Source organism: Cucumis melo, chromosome 8, assembly GCF_025177605.1.
Source record: "Cucumis melo cultivar AY chromosome 8, USDA_Cmelo_AY_1.0, whole genome shotgun sequence".
In the NCBI taxonomy this organism is placed as follows: domain Eukaryota; kingdom Viridiplantae; phylum Streptophyta; class Magnoliopsida; order Cucurbitales; family Cucurbitaceae; genus Cucumis; species Cucumis melo.
The window spans coordinates 21,552,221-21,573,942 of record NC_066864.1 but is presented as its reverse complement, the minus strand read 5'-3'; the positions used below and the strand labels follow the sequence as shown (position 1 = coordinate 21,573,942).

Below are 21,722 nucleotides of genomic sequence, written 5' to 3'. Positions count from 1 at the left end.
AGTGACTTGGAGCAACACCACCAAAGAAACTCATATAAAACGGCACAACCTTGCTAAAGAAGGTTCGAAATGTAGGTTACGGTAGCTGGATGCAGATCAGCGTAAGATTGCGGTGGCAACTGCGTGGATTTCCCTTCTGCACACATGAGAGAAAGAAACTTTCGAAGGGAGAGAAGGGGCGATCGACAGTGATCCGATCGATGACTGGTAGAAGTAAACGACGGGTGGTGGCTGATTATGGCGTGTGGATGTGGCAAGGTCTCGAGTGAGAGAAAACACTAACGATGGGTTGGCCATGCCGACAGCAGAGCAGCGTCACGATGTGACTGGCGGCAATAAAGTTTGCGTTCAGTGGTTGGCCGTCGAGAGGGTTAGAGAGAGAGAGTAAGCTAGATGATGTCAGGATTGCGGGTTTCACCCTATAACCAAAGATTCATAATTTATTCCTCTATTTCCCTTTGTGGGGGAGGGGGAATGGGGGAGGGGTTTGACATGTATGGGTATATTTCTTTTATTTAAAAATAAAAATTAAATATGTAACAACGTTTTTAAAAAGTTTCAAATATAGCAAAGTTCAGTGACAGACTCCAATCGAGACTTTTATGGGCTATCAGTGATGGACCAATATTTTTCAGTATGGTCTATCATTAATAGACCGCTAGGTGTTTATAGTTACTTATACGTTTGTGATTAATAAACCATATACTATGAAAAAGAAAGAAATAAAAATACATAGTTGGTTAAAAAGAATATTTATTCACATATATTACACTATTATTAATCAATTTTGTGCACATAGTGCTTGAACTACCAATCTTGCAGATAAATTTGTAGCATCGCCTAATCCAAATGACTTTGCAGATACATCAATTGAACAACTTTCCATGCCAATGCAAGCTTTTTCCACGAAAAGAGCACTGTTTGTCACATCCCACGAACCTTGCTTAAACGAACCACATTTTCCCTCTGGATTTCCATAGCTAGCAAATTGGATTTCAGAGATGACATGTCCTCCCTGACAAGACAACTCTAATGTGCTTCCTTCATTAGCATTTGCACATATAGTTCCTATTGTGATTGTTTGAACCGACACGTGTTGTGGATTTCCACCAATTTCTTCAAATAAAATCAATGTGTTTGTGTTGCTCGAAAGAAATGATCTTGGAACATGATACCATCTTTGAGAAGGATTTCCACAGTTTTGCACACATTTGCTAGGGTTGTATGCACCTCTATAGTCACATGTTGCGCTGCAACTATCATTGCCAGCAATGAAAGATGGCCAAAATCGGCCTATGCTTTGCCCATTTACCCAAGCTTGGCCTTTTCCCATTCCTTGCATGTCCAAGACTACTGGGTCAATTCCACCAGGTGTCTTAAAGCTAGTCTTGTACCATGTCATTCGCCTTCCGATAGATTTTTGATTTAGTGCAATCCAATTTGTTCTCTGTGAGAACATTGGGTTGTAAATTTGCTTCATTTCTCCATTTAATCCAACCTTATAAGACCACAAATTTGATGACAAATCAGTTTTCACGTTTCCATCTCCAATTAGATAGATGGGACCTCCATCGATTCCCGTTGGCACCATATCATAAAATGCGTCGTAATTCTTCAACCCAACTGTGGCACTCAAAAGAGTTATTGTGTTGGTTCCTGATTTTAGTAGAACCGGTTTCTCAAACACAAAACTCTGGCCATTACTCCCCCACTGCGACCCAATGTATCTTTTATTAACGAAAGCATGAAGAACATGACCCTTTGTATTCACTTGGAGAGTCACATTTTGAAGTGAAGATGTTCCGTTAGTGTCAACACTCGTCATGTACCAGAAGTAGTCGCTGAAATCAACCGTGACCCTTTTTTGTTCCAAAAGAAGGTTTGCCGCAAATTTACCATTTCCTTGCAGTGTGTCTTTCATAGGTTCTGGAGCCCAAGCCCACGAGAGTTGTGCATTTTCCTTCTCATTTTGCTCCTTCACGAACATAGACGTTTGAGAATTTACTTTTGCAGTGTTGTAAACCTCCTTGTTGCAACCATCAAGAATGCTCACAGACCAAGCTGGTACAAAATATTTTCCATCTGCTTGTAGATCTATGGTGGCATCATTTTTTCCATCTGTGTTGCTTAGAAAGCAAAACCTCTCCCCTGTTGTTGGATTAAAGAATTTCGTTAAAGTTGCAGAGCTACCAAAGTTTTGGTCTGAGCGTGTGCCGTTAGTGAGAATCTTCTCTCCTAACTTGATTGATGCGTGGAGTTGTTTGAGATGCCCCCATTTAGGTTGATTCAAGTTCCCATACTCATCAAGTGGGGCGTTGTAATCGTAAGATGTAGTGATGAATGGACCTCCTGATGTTCTTCCAAAGTTGGTGCCTCCATGATACATGTAATAATTGTTGAAGATGCCGCCAGATTGAAAAAATCTTGCCACAGAAAATGCTACATCTTCTGCAGTTCTGTAAGGGTCTTTGTCGCCCCATTTCTTGAACCATCCCACCCAATTTTCAGTGAACATTTTTGGGCTCTTAGGATTGTTCGGAGTAAAGTTGTCACAGTAGAATCCATTGCACGTATTAATGATAGGTTGTGGGGCATCACTTTGTTGGCACATGATCCATGGAACGCCAATATTGAGAGATTCGGCCATTTGAGCACACCAATTGATATATGCTTTTCCTGCATCTCCATAAGCTGGTGTCATCACATTTCCATACTCATTCTCGATTTGAGCTAATATTATTGGCCCTCCTTGTGAAGCAAAGAGATTGGCTTGTTTACACATATTCACTATCTTTGTCGTGAAAGTTTGCATTTCATTCTTGTAGACTTGATTGTTAGTACGGAGTTGGATTCCTGGCATATTGTGCAACCACACTGGAAAGCCTCCGTAGTTCCACTCGGCACACACGTAAGGACCAATCCTCATGACAACATAAAGTCCAGCATCTTGGATGAGCTGGAAGAATTTAATAAAATCTAAACGTCCAGAGAAATCATATTTTCGTCGTTGTGGCTCGTGACGATCCCAAAAAATGTATGTCTCAATTGCATCAAGTCCACCATCTTTAGCTTTTTGAATAAGATCAGGCCACATTGCTTCAGTGCTGCGTGGATAATGAATTGAGCCTGAAAAGATAATACGTCGTTCTCCGTTGATAATTATCGCATTTGAATCATATGAAACATTGTCTCCTATGCAAAAGGTCAAGCAAGCTAGAGTTGCAACAAGCCATTGAAGCTTAAACATCTTCGATCCCACAACTTATGTCTTTGGTTTATTTGTTTCCTGAATCGATGTGTTTATTTATATAGAATACATATAGTGATAAGGTGAGAGTTCTTTCCTATCTATATTTGTGTTCAAGGTTGTTGATCAATTCTAAACATAGAAAAGCGGCTGACAAAAGTTTTTCGATATGAGTTGCATCCTCTGAAATTGAAGAATTCTAGTTGACCTTAATCCCTCAAATGACCTTTTACCGAATTACAACTATTGTACGCAATTAAAAAGGTTGTGTTTTTTTCCACAGGACAACTTAGGATTCTATTTTTCATTTTTCACATTTGGCCTCATGTTGTAAGCCAACAACTTTAAGGTCAAGCTATTGTAATATGAGCAATTGAATGTAAATAGATAGATAGATATTATATTTGCACCAAACGCAAAGATGACATCAAGATATTTATTTAACAACCCTCTTAAACTGTAGATTTAAATCATTCTCATTATACTCAATTAGCATTAAAACTAATTAATTAAAATTCATGTTCAAATTAATTAAAGATTTTAGTTGTTTGTGAAAATATTGTTTCATTATTTAAAATACTTCTCTAACTTACATATCATGACGTGGGATGTGTGATGTGTGATGGTTGAAACATTGAAGGTAAATGAATCCAAGTGACCCTAGAGGGAACAAAAAAAGAGATGATAAACCGAATAATAGGAAGTAACATATTTTCGGGAGAAAACAAAATTACAAAAAGATAAACTGTTGAAAATTTAATTTATGTCAATATCGAGAAATTCTCTTCAACTACCATCAAAACCATGATACTGTAAAACAAAAAAATGATAGGGTTCAGTTGTAACAGGATAGTTCGTCGTCATCATTTTATGAGTTAAAAAAATTACTTCTGGATAACCTCTTATCTATAAGTTTTGCAAGCATGATGCATCTCCCTTTCTTCAACTTTAATGGAAACCATAGAGGGAAACAATGAAGCTGCTAACTTCAAGTGATGATTCAAGAGTTTATCTTAAACCACGTAGGTGCAAGTTGGCAATATCTTTCAAGAGAATGGAGAACAAAGCGTACACTTTCCATAATGTTTCCAAAGCAGAATATCATTTTAAACATATTGCCTACTCTTCAATAATGAGCCCACTAGAAGATATAATCAAGTAGATAGAAAACAACAAAGACAAACTACAAAATTTGAAGGAGACAACGTAACATTAAATTACACCTAGTTTCATATCGCCTTCTTTGCAAGTTAGAGATATCAATACAATTAGAAACTAAAGATCTTTCATGTAACAACCCGGTCTTTTAAGGTCCCTGACCAGGGTCATTACTACTATGCATGCAATTTTAAAACAAAAATTGGTTGGCCATTAGGCACACAAATCTAGCTGACCTGAAAGTACACAAATCTAGTGTGTACATAGCTATAGGTAGAAGGGTAGTTGCCACTAAGTTATACACTCAACGTGCAACAAGGGGTCTCACATTATATAATCATGTCATAGTAACTTATAACTTTATAGCACGTTCTTATAAATTGTCAGTCATAAACCACACATGGCATCGAATAAAGTTTCTCAGAATGCCTTAAAATTTAATTACATTTTGCCTGTCTCAAAGGCATTCTAGGAGGTTTAAACCTGATATATATCTAGATAATCTTCCATTTTGGCTTACCGAACTCTTTTGAAATTCTAAAATATTGACCCTAAACAATTTTCAACTTTCATACCCCTTAATCGAAGCTGTAAATTCATTATAAAAAAAGGTTCTTAAATGTTTTACCCAAGCTGTCCTTTGTCAAGAAAATGTCTCGGAACCATCGATAATGATAACACAAATTATAGCATTAAAATTGAGCTCAAAAGTGACTTGGAGCAACACCACCAAAGAAACTCATATAAAACGGCACAACCTTGCTAAAGAAGGTTCGAAATGTAGGTTACGGTAGCTGGATGCAGATCAGCGTAAGATTGCGGTGGCAACTGCGTGGATTTCCCTTCTGCACACATGAGAGAAAGAAACTTTCGAAGGGAGAGAAGGGGCGATCGACAGTGATCCGATCGATGACTGGTAGAAGTAAACGACGGGTGGTGGCTGATTATGGCGTGTGGATGTGGCAAGGTCTCGAGTGAGAGAAAACACTAACGATGGGTTGGCCATGCCGACAGCAGAGCAGCGTCACGATGTGACTGGCGGCAATAAAGTTTGCGTTCAGTGGTTGGCCGTCGAGAGGGTTAGAGAGAGAGAGTAAGCTAGATGATGTCAGGATTGCGGGTTTCACCCTATAACCAAAGATTCATAATTTATTCCTCTATTTCCCTTTGTGGGGGAGGGGGAATGGGGGAGGGGTTTGACATGTATGGGTATATTTCTTTTATTTAAAAATAAAAATTAAATATGTAACAACGTTTTTAAAAAGTTTCAAATATAGCAAAGTTCAGTGACAGACTCCAATCGAGACTTTTATGGGCTATCAGTGATGGACCAATATTTTTCAGTATGGTCTATCATTAATAGACCGCTAGGTGTTTATAGTTACTTATACGTTTGTGATTAATAAACCATATACTATGAAAAAGAAAGAAATAAAAATACATAGTTGGTTAAAAAGAATATTTATTCACATATATTACACTATTATTAATCAATTTTGTGCACATAGTGCTTGAACTACCAATCTTGCAGATAAATTTGTAGCATCGCCTAATCCAAATGACTTTGCAGATACATCAATTGAACAACTTTCCATGCCAATGCAAGCTTTTTCCACGAAAAGAGCACTGTTTGTCACATCCCATGAACCTTGCTTAAACGAACCACATTTTCCCTCTGGATTTCCATAGCTAGCAAATTGGATTTCAGAGATGACATGTCCTCCCTGACAAGACAACTCTAATGTGCTTCCTTCATTAGCATTTGCACATATAGTTCCTATTGTGATTGTTTGAACCGACACGTGTTGTGGATTTCCACCAATTTCTTCAAATAAAATCAATGTGTTTGTGTTGCTCGAAAGAAATGATCTTGGAACATGATACCATCTTTGAGAAGGATTTCCACAGTTTTGCACACATTTGCTAGGGTTGTATGCACCTCTATAGTCACATGTTGCGCTGCAACTATCATTGCCAGCAATGAAAGATGGCCAAAATCGGCCTATGCTTTGCCCATTTACCCAAGCTTGGCCTTTTCCCATTCCTTGCATGTCCAAGACTACTGGGTCAATTCCACCAGGTGTCTTAAAGCTAGTCTTGTACCATGTCATTCGCCTTCCGATAGATTTTTGATTTAGTGCAATCCAATTTGTTCTCTGTGAGAACATTGGGTTGTAAATTTGCTTCATTTCTCCATTTAATCCAACCTTATAAGACCACAAATTTGATGACAAATCAGTTTTCACGTTTCCATCTCCAATTAGATAGATGGGACCTCCATCGATTCCCGTTGGCACCATATCATAAAATGCGTCGTAATTCTTCAACCCAACTGTGGCACTCAAAAGAGTTATTGTGTTGGTTCCTGATTTTAGTAGAACCGGTTTCTCAAACACAAAACTCTGGCCATTACTCCCCCACTGCGACCCAATGTATCTTTTATTAACGAAAGCATGAAGAACATGACCCTTTGTATTCACTTGGAGAGTCACATTTTGAAGTGAAGATGTTCCGTTAGTGTCAACACTCGTCATGTACCAGAAGTAGTCGCTGAAATCAACCGTGACCCTTTTTTGTTCCAAAAGAAGGTTTGCCGCAAATTTACCATTTCCTTGCAGTGTGTCTTTCATAGGTTCTGGAGCCCAAGCCCACGAGAGTTGTGCATTTTCCTTCTCATTTTGCTCCTTCACGAACATAGACGTTTGAGAATTTACTTTTGCAGTGTTGTAAACCTCCTTGTTGCAACCATCAAGAATGCTCACAGACCAAGCTGGTACAAAATATTTTCCATCTGCTTGTAGATCTATGGTGGCATCATTTTTTCCATCTGTGTTGCTTAGAAAGCAAAACCTCTCCCCTGTTGTTGGATTAAAGAATTTCGTTAAAGTTGCAGAGCTACCAAAGTTTTGGTCTGAGCGTGTGCCGTTAGTGAGAATCTTCTCTCCTAACTTGATTGATGCGTGGAGTTGTTTGAGATGCCCCCATTTAGGTTGATTCAAGTTCCCATACTCATCAAGTGGGGCGTTGTAATCGTAAGATGTAGTGATGAATGGACCTCCCGATGTTCTTCCAAAGTTGGTGCCTCCATGATACATGTAATAATTGTTGAAGATGCCGCCAGATTGAAAAAATCTTGCCACAGAAAATGCTACATCTTCTGCAGTTCTGTAAGGGTCTTTGTCGCCCCATTTCTTGAACCATCCCACCCAATTTTCAGTGAACATTTTTGGGCTCTTAGGATTGTTCGGAGTAAAGTTGTCACAGTAGAATCCATTGCACGTATTAATGATAGGTTGTGGGGCATCACTTTGTTGGCACATGATCCATGGAACGCCAATATTGAGAGATTCGGCCATTTGAGCACACCAATTGATATATGCTTTTCCTGCATCTCCATAAGCTGGTGTCATCACATTTCCATACTCATTCTCGATTTGAGCTAATATTATTGGCCCTCCTTGTGAAGCAAAGAGATTGGCTTGTTTACACATATTCACTATCTTTGTCGTGAAAGTTTGCATTTCATTCTTGTAGACTTGATTGTTAGTACGGAGTTGGATTCCTGGCATATTGTGCAACCACACTGGAAAGCCTCCGTAGTTCCACTCGGCACACACGTAAGGACCAATCCTCATGACAACATAAAGTCCAGCATCTTGGATGAGCTGGAAGAATTTAATAAAATCTAAACGTCCAGAGAAATCATATTTTCGTCGTTGTGGCTCGTGACGATCCCAAAAAATGTATGTCTCAATTGCATCAAGTCCACCATCTTTAGCTTTTTGAATAAGATCAGGCCACATTGCTTCAGTGCTGCGTGGATAATGAATTGAGCCTGAAAAGATAATACGTCGTTCTCCGTTGATAATTATCGCATTTGAATCATATGAAACATTGTCTCCTATGCAAAAGGTCAAGCAAGCTAGAGTTGCAACAAGCCATTGAAGCTTAAACATCTTCGATCCCACAACTTATGTCTTTGGTTTATTTGTTTCCTGAATCGATGTGTTTATTTATATAGAATACATATAGTGATAAGGTGAGAGTTCTTTCCTATCTATATTTGTGTTCAAGGTTGTTGATCAATTCTAAACATAGAAAAGCGGCTGACAAAAGTTTTTCGATATGAGTTGCATCCTCTGAAATTGAAGAATTCTAGTTGACCTTAATCCCTCAAATAACCTTTTACCGAATTACAACTATTGTACGCAATTAAAAAGGTTGTGTTTTTTTCCACAGGACAACTTAGGATTCTATTTTTCATTTTTCACATTTGGCCTCATGTTGTAAGCCAACAACTTTAAGGTCAAGCTATTGTAATATGAGCAATTGAATGTAAATAGATAGATAGATATTATATTTGCACCAAACGCAAAGATGACATCAAGATATTTATTTAACAACCCTCTTAAACTGTAGATTTAAATCATTCTCATTATACTCAATTAGCATTAAAACTAATTAATTAAAATTCATGTTCAAATTAATTAAAGATTTTAGTTGTTTGTGAAAATATTGTTTCATTATTTAAAATACTTCTCTAACTTACATATCATGACGTGGGATGTGTGATGTGTGATGGTTGAAACATTGAAGGTAAATGAATCCAAGTGACCCTAGAGGGAACAAAAAAAGAGATGATAAACCGAATAATAGGAAGTAACATATTTTCGGGAGAAAACAAAATTACAAAAAGATAAACTGTTGAAAATTTAATTTATGTCAATATCGAGAAATTCTCTTCAACTACCATCAAAACCATGATACTGTAAAACAAAAAAATGATAGGGTTCAGTTGTAACAGGATAGTTCGTCGTCATCATTTTATGAGTTAAAAAAATTACTTCTGGATAACCTCTTATCTATAAGTTTTGCAAGCATGATGCATCTCCCTTTCTTCAACTTTAATGGAAACCATAGAGGGAAACAATGAAGCTGCTAACTTCAAGTGATGATTCAAGAGTTTATCTTAAACCACGTAGGTGCAAGTTGGCAATATCTTTCAAGAGAATGGAGAACAAAGCGTACACTTTCCATAATGTTTCCAAAGCAGAATATCATTTTAAACATATTGCCTACTCTTCAATAATGAGCCCACTAGAAGATATAATCAAGTAGATAGAAAACAACAAAGACAAACTACAAAATTTGAAGGAGACAACGTAACATTAAATTACACCTAGTTTCATATCGCCTTCTTTGCAAGTTAGAGATATCAATACAATTAGAAACTAAAGATCTTTCATGTAACAACCCGGTCTTTTAAGGTCCCTGACCAGGGTCATTACTACTATGCATGCAATTTTAAAACAAAAATTGGTTGGCCATTAGGCACACAAATCTAGCTGACCTGAAAGTACACAAATCTAGTGTGTACATAGCTATAGGTAGAAGGGTAGTTGCCACTAAGTTATACACTCAACGTGCAACAAGGGGTCTCACATTATATAATCATGTCATAGTAACTTATAACTTTATAGCACGTTCTTATAAATTGTCAGTCATAAACCACACATGGCATCGAATAAAGTTTCTCACAATGCCTTAAAATTTAATTACATTTTGCCTGTCTCAAAGGCATTCTAGGAGGTTTAAACCTGATATATATCTAGATAATCTTCCATTTTGGCTTACCGAACTCTTTTGAAATTCTAAAATATTGACCCTAAACAATTTTCAACTTTCATACCCCTTAATCGAAGCTGTAAATTCATTATAAAAAAAGGTTCTTAAATGTTTTACCCAAGCTGTCCTTTGTCAAGAAAATGTCTCGGAACCATCGATAATGATAACACAAATTATAGCATTAAAATTGAGCTCAAAAGTGACTTGGAGCAACACCACCAAAGAAACTCATATAAAACGGCACAACCTTGCTAAAGAAGGTTCGAAATGTAGGTTACGGTAGCTGGATGCAGATCAGCGTAAGATTGCGGTGGCAACTGCGTGGATTTCCCTTCTGCACACATGAGAGAAAGAAACTTTCGAAGGGAGAGAAGGGGCGATCGACAGTGATCCGATCGATGACTGGTAGAAGTAAACGACGGGTGGTGGCTGATTATGGCGTGTGGATGTGGCAAGGTCTCGAGTGAGAGAAAACACTAACGATGGGTTGGCCATGCCGACAGCAGAGCAGCGTCACGATGTGACTGGCGGCAATAAAGTTTGCGTTCAGTGGTTGGCCGTCGAGAGGGTTAGAGAGAGAGAGTAAGCTAGATGATGTCAGGATTGCGGGTTTCACCCTATAACCAAAGATTCATAATTTATTCCTCTATTTCCCTTTGTGGGGGAGGGGGAATGGGGGAGGGGTTTGACATGTATGGGTATATTTCTTTTATTTAAAAATAAAAATTAAATATGTAACAACGTTTTTAAAAAGTTTCAAATATAGCAAAGTTCAGTGACAGACTCCAATCGAGACTTTTATGGGCTATCAGTGATGGACCAATATTTTTCAGTATGGTCTATCATTAATAGACCGCTAGGTGTTTATAGTTACTTATACGTTTGTGATTAATAAACCATATACTATGAAAAAGAAAGAAATAAAAATACATAGTTGGTTAAAAAGAATATTTATTCACATATATTACACTATTATTAATCAATTTTGTGCACATAGTGCTTGAACTACCAATCTTGCAGATAAATTTGTAGCATCGCCTAATCCAAATGACTTTGCAGATACATCAATTGAACAACTTTCCATGCCAATGCAAGCTTTTTCCACGAAAAGAGCACTGTTTGTCACATCCCATGAACCTTGCTTAAACGAACCACATTTTCCCTCTGGATTTCCATAGCTAGCAAATTGGATTTCAGAGATGACATGTCCTCCCTGACAAGACAACTCTAATGTGCTTCCTTCATTAGCATTTGCACATATAGTTCCTATTGTGATTGTTTGAACCGACACGTGTTGTGGATTTCCACCAATTTCTTCAAATAAAATCAATGTGTTTGTGTTGCTCGAAAGAAATGATCTTGGAACATGATACCATCTTTGAGAAGGATTTCCACAGTTTTGCACACATTTGCTAGGGTTGTATGCACCTCTATAGTCACATGTTGCGCTGCAACTATCATTGCCAGCAATGAAAGATGGCCAAAATCGGCCTATGCTTTGCCCATTTACCCAAGCTTGGCCTTTTCCCATTCCTTGCATGTCCAAGACTACTGGGTCAATTCCACCAGGTGTCTTAAAGCTAGTCTTGTACCATGTCATTCGCCTTCCGATAGATTTTTGATTTAGTGCAATCCAATTTGTTCTCTGTGAGAACATTGGGTTGTAAATTTGCTTCATTTCTCCATTTAATCCAACCTTATAAGACCACAAATTTGATGACAAATCAGTTTTCACGTTTCCATCTCCAATTAGATAGATGGGACCTCCATCGATTCCCGTTGGCACCATATCATAAAATGCGTCGTAATTCTTCAACCCAACTGTGGCACTCAAAAGAGTTATTGTGTTGGTTCCTGATTTTAGTAGAACCGGTTTCTCAAACACAAAACTCTGGCCATTACTCCCCCACTGCGACCCAATGTATCTTTTATTAACGAAAGCATGAAGAACATGACCCTTTGTATTCACTTGGAGAGTCACATTTTGAAGTGAAGATGTTCCGTTAGTGTCAACACTCGTCATGTACCAGAAGTAGTCGCTGAAATCAACCGTGACCCTTTTTTGTTCCAAAAGAAGGTTTGCCGCAAATTTACCATTTCCTTGCAGTGTGTCTTTCATAGGTTCTGGAGCCCAAGCCCACGAGAGTTGTGCATTTTCCTTCTCATTTTGCTCCTTCACGAACATAGACGTTTGAGAATTTACTTTTGCAGTGTTGTAAACCTCCTTGTTGCAACCATCAAGAATGCTCACAGACCAAGCTGGTACAAAATATTTTCCATCTGCTTGTAGATCTATGGTGGCATCATTTTTTCCATCTGTGTTGCTTAGAAAGCAAAACCTCTCCCCTGTTGTTGGATTAAAGAATTTCGTTAAAGTTGCAGAGCTACCAAAGTTTTGGTCTGAGCGTGTGCCGTTAGTGAGAATCTTCTCTCCTAACTTGATTGATGCGTGGAGTTGTTTGAGATGCCCCCATTTAGGTTGATTCAAGTTCCCATACTCATCAAGTGGGGCGTTGTAATCGTAAGATGTAGTGATGAATGGACCTCCCGATGTTCTTCCAAAGTTGGTGCCTCCATGATACATGTAATAATTGTTGAAGATGCCGCCAGATTGAAAAAATCTTGCCACAGAAAATGCTACATCTTCTGCAGTTATGTAAGGGTCTTTGTCGCCCCATTTCTTGAACCATCCCACCCAATTTTCAGTGAACATTTTTGGGCTCTTAGGATTGTTCGGAGTAAAGTTGTCACAGTAGAATCCATTGCACGTATTAATGATAGGTTGTGGGGCATCACTTTGTTGGCACATGATCCATGGAACGCCAATATTGAGAGATTCGGCCATTTGAGCACACCAATTGATATATGCTTTTCCTGCATCTCCATAAGCTGGTGTCATCACATTTCCATACTCATTCTCGATTTGAGCTAATATTATTGGCCCTCCTTGTGAAGCAAAGAGATTGGCTTGTTTACACATATTCACTATCTTTGTCGTGAAAGTTTGCATTTCATTCTTGTAGACTTGATTGTTAGTACGGAGTTGGATTCCTGGCATATTGTGCAACCACACTGGAAAGCCTCCGTAGTTCCACTCGGCACACACGTAAGGACCAATCCTCATGACAACATAAAGTCCAGCATCTTGGATGAGCTGGAAGAATTTAATAAAATCTAAACGTCCAGAGAAATCATATTTTCGTCGTTGTGGCTCGTGACGATCCCAAAAAATGTATGTCTCAATTGCATCAAGTCCACCATCTTTAGCTTTTTGAATAAGATCAGGCCACATTGCTTCAGTGCTGCGTGGATAATGAATTGAGCCTGAAAAGATAATACGTCGTTCTCCGTTGATAATTATCGCATTTGAATCATATGAAACATTGTCTCCTATGCAAAAGGTCAAGCAAGCTAGAGTTGCAACAAGCCATTGAAGCTTAAACATCTTCGATCCCACAACTTATGTCTTTGGTTTATTTGTTTCCTGAATCGATGTGTTTATTTATATAGAATACATATAGTGATAAGGTGAGAGTTCTTTCCTATCTATATTTGTGTTCAAGGTTGTTGATCAATTCTAAACATAGAAAAGCGGCTGACAAAAGTTTTTCGATATGAGTTGCATCCTCTGAAATTGAAGAATTCTAGTTGACCTTAATCCCTCAAATAACCTTTTACCGAATTACAACTATTGTACGCAATTAAAAAGGTTGTGTTTTTTTCCACAGGACAACTTAGGATTCTATTTTTCATTTTTCACATTTGGCCTCATGTTGTAAGCCAACAACTTTAAGGTCAAGCTATTGTAATATGAGCAATTGAATGTAAATAGATAGATAGATATTATATTTGCACCAAACGCAAAGATGACATCAAGATATTTATTTAACAACCCTCTTAAACTGTAGATTTAAATCATTCTCATTATACTCAATTAGCATTAAAACTAATTAATTAAAATTCATGTTCAAATTAATTAAAGATTTTAGTTGTTTGTGAAAATATTGTTTCATTATTTAAAATACTTCTCTAACTTACATATCATGACGTGGGATGTGTGATGTGTGATGGTTGAAACATTGAAGGTAAATGAATCCAAGTGACCCTAGAGGGAACAAAAAAAGAGATGATAAACCGAATAATAGGAAGTAACATATTTTCGGGAGAAAACAAAATTACAAAAAGATAAACTGTTGAAAATTTAATTTATGTCAATATCGAGAAATTCTCTTCAACTACCATCAAAACCATGATACTGTAAAACAAAAAAATGATAGGGTTCAGTTGTAACAGGATAGTTCGTCGTCATCATTTTATGAGTTAAAAAAATTACTTCTGGATAACCTCTTATCTATAAGTTTTGCAAGCATGATGCATCTCCCTTTCTTCAACTTTAATGGAAACCATAGAGGGAAACAATGAAGCTGCTAACTTCAAGTGATGATTCAAGAGTTTATCTTAAACCACGTAGGTGCAAGTTGGCAATATCTTTCAAGAGAATGGAGAACAAAGCGTACACTTTCCATAATGTTTCCAAAGCAGAATATCATTTTAAACATATTGCCTACTCTTCAATAATGAGCCCACTAGAAGATATAATCAAGTAGATAGAAAACAACAAAGACAAACTACAAAATTTGAAGGAGACAACGTAACATTAAATTACACCTAGTTTCATATCGCCTTCTTTGCAAGTTAGAGATATCAATACAATTAGAAACTAAAGATCTTTCATGTAACAACCCGGTCTTTTAAGGTCCCTGACCAGGGTCATTACTACTATGCATGCAATTTTAAAACAAAAATTGGTTGGCCATTAGGCACACAAATCTAGCTGACCTGAAAGTACACAAATCTAGTGTGTACATAGCTATAGGTAGAAGGGTAGTTGCCACTAAGTTATACACTCAACGTGCAACAAGGGGTCTCACATTATATAATCATGTCATAGTAACTTATAACTTTATAGCACGTTCTTATAAATTGTCAGTCATAAACCACACATGGCATCGAATAAAGTTTCTCACAATGCCTTAAAATTTAATTACATTTTGCCTGTCTCAAAGGCATTCTAGGAGGTTTAAACCTGATATATATCTAGATAATCTTCCATTTTGGCTTACCGAACTCTTTTGAAATTCTAAAATATTGACCCTAAACAATTTTCAACTTTCATACCCCTTAATCGAAGCTGTAAATTCATTATAAAAAAAGGTTCTTAAATGTTTTACCCAAGCTGTCCTTTGTCAAGAAAATGTCTCGGAACCATCGATAATGATAACACAAATTATAGCATTAAAATTGAGCTCAAAAGTGACTTGGAGCAACACCACCAAAGAAACTCATATAAAACGGCACAACCTTGCTAAAGAAGGTTCGAAATGTAGGTTACGGTAGCTGGATGCAGATCAGCGTAAGATTGCGGTGGCAACTGCGTGGATTTCCCTTCTGCACACATGAGAGAAAGAAACTTTCGAAGGGAGAGAAGGGGCGATCGACAGTGATCCGATCGATGACTGGTAGAAGTAAACGACGGGTGGTGGCTGATTATGGCGTGTGGATGTGGCAAGGTCTCGAGTGAGAGAAAACACTAACGATGGGTTGGCCATGCCGACAGCAGAGCAGCGTCACGATGTGACTGGCGGCAATAAAGTTTGCGTTCAGTGGTTGGCCGTCGAGAGGGTTAGAGAGAGAGAGTAAGCTAGATGATGTCAGGATTGCGGGTTTCACCCTATAACCAAAGATTCATAATTTATTCCTCTATTTCCCTTTGTGGGGGAGGGGGAATGGGGGAGGGGTTTGACATGTATGGGTATATTTCTTTTATTTAAAAATAAAAATTAAATATGTAACAACGTTTTTAAAAAGTTTCAAATATAGCAAAGTTCAGTGACAGACTCCAATCGAGACTTTTATGGGCTATCAGTGATGGACCAATATTTTTCAGTATGGTCTATCATTAATAGACCGCTAGGTGTTTATAGTTACTTATACGTTTGTGATTAATAAACCATATACTATGAAAAAGAAAGAAATAAAAATACATAGTTGGTTAAAAAGAATATTTATTCACATATATTACACTATTATTAATCAATTTTGTGCACATAGTGCTTGAACTACCAATCTTGCAGATAAATTTGTAGCATCGCCTAATCCAAATGACTTTGCAGATACATCAATTGAACAACTTTCCATGCCAATGCAAGCTTTTTCCACGAAAAGAGCACTGTTTGTCACATCCCATGAACCTTGCTTAAACGAACCACATTTTCCCTCTGGATTTCCATAGCTAGCAAATTGGATTTCAGAGATGACATGTCCTCCCTGACAAGACAACTCTAATGTGCTTCCTTCATTAGCATTTGCACATATAGTTCCTATTGTGATTGTTTGAACCGACACGTGTTGTGGATTTCCACCAATTTCTTCAAATAAAATCAATGTGTTTGTGTTGCTCGAAAGAAATGATCTTGGAACATGATACCATCTTTGAGAAGGATTTCCACAGTTTTGCACACATTTGCTAGGGTTGTATGCACCTCTATAGTCACATGTTGCGCTGCAACTATCATTGCCAGCAATGAAAGATGGCCAAAATCGGCCTATGCTTTGCCCATTTACCCAAGCTTGGCCTTTTCCCATTCCTTGCATGTCCAAGACTACTGGGTCAATTCCACCAGGTGTCTTAAAGCTAGTCTTGTACCATGTCATTCGCCTTCCGATAGATTTTTGATTTAGTGCAATCCAATTTGTTCTCTGTGAGAACATTGGGTTGTAAATTTGCTTCATTTCTCCATTTAATCCAACCTTATAAGACCACAAATTTGATGACAAATCAGTTTTCACGTTTCCATCTCCAATTAGATAGATGGGACCTCCATCGATTCCCGTTGGCACCATATCATAAAATGCGTCGTAATTCTTCAACCCAACTGTGGCACTCAAAAGAGTTATTGTGTTGGTTCCTGATTTTAGTAGAACCGGTTTCTCAAACACAAAACTCTGGCCATTACTCCCCCACTGCGACCCAATGTATCTTTTATTAACGAAAGCATGAAGAACATGACCCTTTGTATTCACTTGGAGAGTCACATTTTGAAGTGAAGATGTTCCGTTAGTGTCAACACTCGTCATGTACCAGAAGTAGTCGCTGAAATCAACCGTGACCCTTTTTTGTTCCAAAAGAAGGTTTGCCGCAAATTTACCATTTCCTTGCAGTGTGTCTTTCATAGGTTCTGGAGCCCAAGCCCACGAGAGTTGTGCATTTTCCTTCTCATTTTGCTCCTTCACGAACATAGACGTTTGAGAATTTACTTTTGCAGTGTTGTAAACCTCCTTGTTGCAACCATCAAGAATGCTCACAGACCAAGCTGGTACAAAATATTTTCCATCTGCTTGTAGATCTATGGTGGCATCATTTTTTCCATCTGTGTTGCTTAGAAAGCAAAACCTCTCCCCTGTTGTTGGATTAAAGAATTTCGTTAAAGTTGCAGAGCTACCAAAGTTTTGGTCTGAGCGTGTGCCGTTAGTGAGAATCTTCTCTCCTAACTTGATTGATGCGTGGAGTTGTTTGAGATGCCCCCATTTAGGTTGATTCAAGTTCCCATACTCATCAAGTGGGGCGTTGTAATCGTAAGATGTAGTGATGAATGGACCTCCCGATGTTCTTCCAAAGTTGGTGCCTCCATGATACATGTAATAATTGTTGAAGATGCCGCCAGATTGAAAAAATCTTGCCACAGAAAATGCTACATCTTCTGCAGTTCTGTAAGGGTCTTTGTCGCCCCATTTCTTGAACCATCCCACCCAATTTTCAGTGAACATTTTTGGGCTCTTAGGATTGTTCGGAGTAAAGTTGTCACAGTAGAATCCATTGCACGTATTAATGATAGGTTGTGGGGCATCACTTTGTTGGCACATGATCCATGGAACGCCAATATTGAGAGATTCGGCCATTTGAGCACACCAATTGATATATGCTTTTCCTGCATCTCCATAAGCTGGTGTCATCACATTTCCATACTCATTCTCGATTTGAGCTAATATTATTGGCCCTCCTTGTGAAGCAAAGAGATTGGCTTGTTTACACATATTCACTATCTTTGTCGTGAAAGTTTGCATTTCATTCTTGTAGACTTGATTGTTAGTACGGAGTTGGATTCCTGGCATATTGTGCAACCACACTGGAAAGCCTCCGTAGTTCCACTCGGCACACACGTAAGGACCAATCCTCATGACAACATAAAGTCCAGCATCTTGGATGAGCTGGAAGAATTTAATAAAATCTAAACGTCCAGAGAAATCATATTTTCGTCGTTGTGGCTCGTGACGATCCCAAAAAATGTATGTCTCAATTGCATCAAGTCCACCATCTTTAGCTTTTTGAATAAGATCAGGCCACATTGCTTCAGTGCTGCGTGGATAATGAATTGAGCCTGAAAAGATAATACGTCGTTCTCCGTTGATAATTATCGCATTTGAATCATATGAAACATTGTCTCCTATGCAAAAAGTCAAGCAAGCTAGAGTTGCAACAAGCCATTGAAGCTTAAACATCTTCGATCCCACAACTTATGTCTTTGGTTTATTTGTTTCCTGAATCGATGTGTTTATTTATATAGAATACATATAGTGATAAGGTGAGAGTTCTTTCCTATCTATATTTGTGTTCAAGGTTGTTGATCAATTCTAAACATAGAAAAGCGGCTGACAAAAGTTTTTCGATATGAGTTGCATCCTCTGAAATTGAAGAATTCTAGTTGACCTTAATCCCTCAAATAACCTTTTACCGAATTACAACTATTGTACGCAATTAAAAAGGTTGTGTTTTTTTCCACAGGACAACTTAGGATTCTATTTTTCATTTTTCACATTTGGCCTCATGTTGTAAGCCAACAACTTTAAGGTCAAGCTATTGTAATATGAGCAATTGAATGTAAATAGATAGATAGATATTATATTTGCACCAAACGCAAAGATGACATCAAGATATTTATTTAACAACCCTCTTAAACTGTAGATTTAAATCATTCTCATTATACTCAATTAGCATTAAAACTAATTAATTAAAATTCATGTTCAAATTAATTAAAGATTTTAGTTGTTTGTGAAAATATTGTTTCATTATTTAAAATACTTCTCTAACTTACATATCATGGCGTGGGATGTGTGATGTGTGATGGTTGAAACATTGAAGGTAAATGAATCCAAGTGACCCTAGAGGGAACAAAAAAAGAGATGATAAACCGAATAATAGGAAGTAACATATTTTCGGGAGAAAACAAAATTACAAAAAGATAAACTGTTGAAAATTTAATTTATGTCAATATCGAGAAATTCTCTTCAACTACCATCAAAACCATGATACTGTAAAACAAAAAAATGATAGGGTTCAGTTGTAACAGGATAGTTCGTCGTCATCATTTTATGAGTTAAAAAAATTACTTCTGGATAACCTCTTATCTATAAGTTTTGCAAGCATGATGCATCTCCCTTTCTTCAACTTTAATGGAAACCATAGAGGGAAACAATGAAGCTGCTAACTTCAAGTGATGATTCAAGAGTTTATCTTAAACCACGTAGGTGCAAGTTGGCAATATCTTTCAAGAGAATGGAGAACAAAGCGTACACTTTCCATAATGTTTCCAAAGCAGAATATCATTTTAAACATATTGCCTACTCTTCAATAATGAGCCCACTAGAAGATATAATCAAGTAGATAGAAAACAACAAAGACAAACTACAAAATTTGAAGGAGACAACGTAACATTAAATTACACCTAGTTTCATATCGCCTTCTTTGCAAGTTAGAGATATCAATACAATTAGAAACTAAAGATCTTTCATGTAACAACCCGGTCTTTTAAGGTCCCTGACCAGGGTCATTACTACTATGCATGCAATTTTAAAACAAAAACTGGTTGGCCATTAGGCACACAAATCTAGCTGACCTGAAAGTACACACTCAACGTGCAACAAGGGGTCTCACATTATATAATCATTTCATAGTAACTTATAACTTTATAGCACGTTCTTATAAATTGTCAGTCATAAACCACACATGGCATCGCATAAAGTTTCTCAGCATGCCTTAAAATTTAATTACATTTTGCCTGTCTCAAAGGCATTCTAGGAGGTTTAAACCTGATATATATCTAGATAATCTTCCATTTTGGCTTACCGAACTCTTTTGAAATTCTAAAATATTGACCCTAAACAAATTTCATCTTTCATACCCCTTAATCGAAGCTGTAAATTCATTATAAAAAAAGGTTCTTAAATGTTTTACCCAAGTTGTCATTTGTCAAGAAACTGTCTCGGAACCATTGATAATGATAACACAAATTATAGCATTAAAATTGAGCTCAAAAGTGACTTGAAGCAACACCACCAAAGAAACTCATATAAAACGGCACAACCTTGCTAAAGAAGGTTCGAAATGTAGGTCATGGTAGCTGGATGCAGATCAACGTAAGATTGTGGTTGCAACTGCGTGAATTTCCCTTCTACACACATGAGAGAAAGAAACTTCCGAATATAGAGAAGGGGCTTTCGACAGTGATCCGATCGGTGACTGGTACGAAGTTGGATTCCTGGCATGTTGTGCAACAACACTGGAAAGCCTCTGTAGTTCCACTCGACACACATGTAAGGGCCAATCCTCATGACAACATAAAGTCCAGCATCTTGGATGAGCTGGAAGAATTTAATAAAATCTAAACGTCCAGAAAAATCATATTTTCGTCGGTGTAGCTCGTGTTTCAATGAAAAAAATCTAAACGTCTAGAGAAATCATATTGTGCAAGCTTTTTCCACGAAAACAACACTTTTTGTCACTTCCCATGAACCTTGCTTAAACGAATCACATTTTCCCTCTGGTGACTGATAAGAGTAAACGGAGGCTGGTGGCTGATTATGACGTACGGATGTGGCAAGGTTTCGAGTGAGAGAATACACTAACGATGGGCTGGCCATACTGGCTGTAGAGCAGCGTCCCGATGTGGTTAACGACAATAAAGTTTACGTTCAGTTGTTGGCTGTCGAGAGGGTTAGAGAGAGAGAGTAAGCTAGATGATGTCACAATTGCGGGTTTCACTCTGTAGCCAAAGGTTCATAATTTATTTCTCTGTTTCCCTTTGTGGGGGAGGGGGGAGGGGTTTGACATGTATGGCTATATTTCTAGTCACAGTTTTTTTGCAGCACTAAAAACTCAATTTCTTGTACGTAGTGAAAGAATGGAAAAGAGATAATTTCAAAAAGATGATGATGATAGTGATATAATAGTAATACAAAAGCTTCAAATGAAAAAAAGAAAAAAATATGGTTGGTTGAGAAAGAATATTTTAAATAATATTATTATAAGTAAATGGAAATTTGTAATGGTTGCCTTTTGAGAATATGACATAGCAAATATAACACATTGTTTTAGAATTTTGCAAATATGGTTCTCATTTTTTAAAATACTATTCATCTTAAATTTGTTATTATTCCCAAACTACCATTCAGTAACTTATTTCTTTTCCATTTTTTAATGCCCTAATCAAGTTATTTCTTATCCCACTTTTTAAATCTCTAATCATTCTTCCTCTGATAGAAAAACAATTCGTTTCTTCAATAATGTACGTATTTCTATACCCATCAAATGTAATTTTTTGCTTGAAAAAAAATTAATTTTGGATCTAATTGGGAG

General features: G+C 37.4%; 4 protein-coding genes across 4 annotated transcripts; all 4 read right to left on the bottom strand.

Moving 5' to 3' along the window:
• Nucleotides 1-781: 781 nt before the first annotated feature.
• Nucleotides 782-3,247, bottom strand: LOC127150680 (beta-galactosidase 7-like). The gene has a single exon (XM_051089182.1). It carries the CDS (start codon nucleotides 3,245-3,247, stop codon nucleotides 782-784), a length of 2,466 nt encoding a protein of 821 aa, XP_050945139.1.
• A 2,648-nt stretch (nucleotides 3,248-5,895) lies between these two features.
• On the bottom strand, nucleotides 5,896-8,361 carry LOC127150679 (beta-galactosidase 7-like). The gene has a single exon (XM_051089181.1). It carries the CDS (start codon nucleotides 8,359-8,361, stop codon nucleotides 5,896-5,898), a length of 2,466 nt encoding a protein of 821 aa, XP_050945138.1.
• A 2,648-nt stretch (nucleotides 8,362-11,009) lies between these two features.
• On the bottom strand, nucleotides 11,010-13,475 carry LOC127150678 (beta-galactosidase 7-like). Its single transcript, XM_051089180.1, has one exon. It carries the CDS (start codon nucleotides 13,473-13,475, stop codon nucleotides 11,010-11,012), a length of 2,466 nt encoding a protein of 821 aa, XP_050945137.1.
• A 2,648-nt stretch (nucleotides 13,476-16,123) lies between these two features.
• LOC103503198 (beta-galactosidase 7-like) lies at nucleotides 16,124-18,589 on the bottom strand. Its single transcript, XM_008467343.2, has one exon. It carries the CDS (start codon nucleotides 18,587-18,589, stop codon nucleotides 16,124-16,126), a length of 2,466 nt encoding a protein of 821 aa, XP_008465565.2.
• Between the last annotated feature and the right edge of the window lie 3,133 nt (nucleotides 18,590-21,722).

What these genes read in the sequence shown, in the direction of transcription:
- LOC127150680 (XM_051089182.1), bottom strand. Translation starts at nt 3,247, where the DNA reads ATGTTTAAGCTTCAATGGCTTGTTGCAACTCTAGCTTGCTTGACCTTT.
- LOC127150679 (XM_051089181.1), bottom strand. Translation starts at nt 8,361, where the DNA reads ATGTTTAAGCTTCAATGGCTTGTTGCAACTCTAGCTTGCTTGACCTTT.
- LOC127150678 (XM_051089180.1), bottom strand. Translation starts at nt 13,475, where the DNA reads ATGTTTAAGCTTCAATGGCTTGTTGCAACTCTAGCTTGCTTGACCTTT.
- LOC103503198 (XM_008467343.2), bottom strand. Translation starts at nt 18,589, where the DNA reads ATGTTTAAGCTTCAATGGCTTGTTGCAACTCTAGCTTGCTTGACTTTT.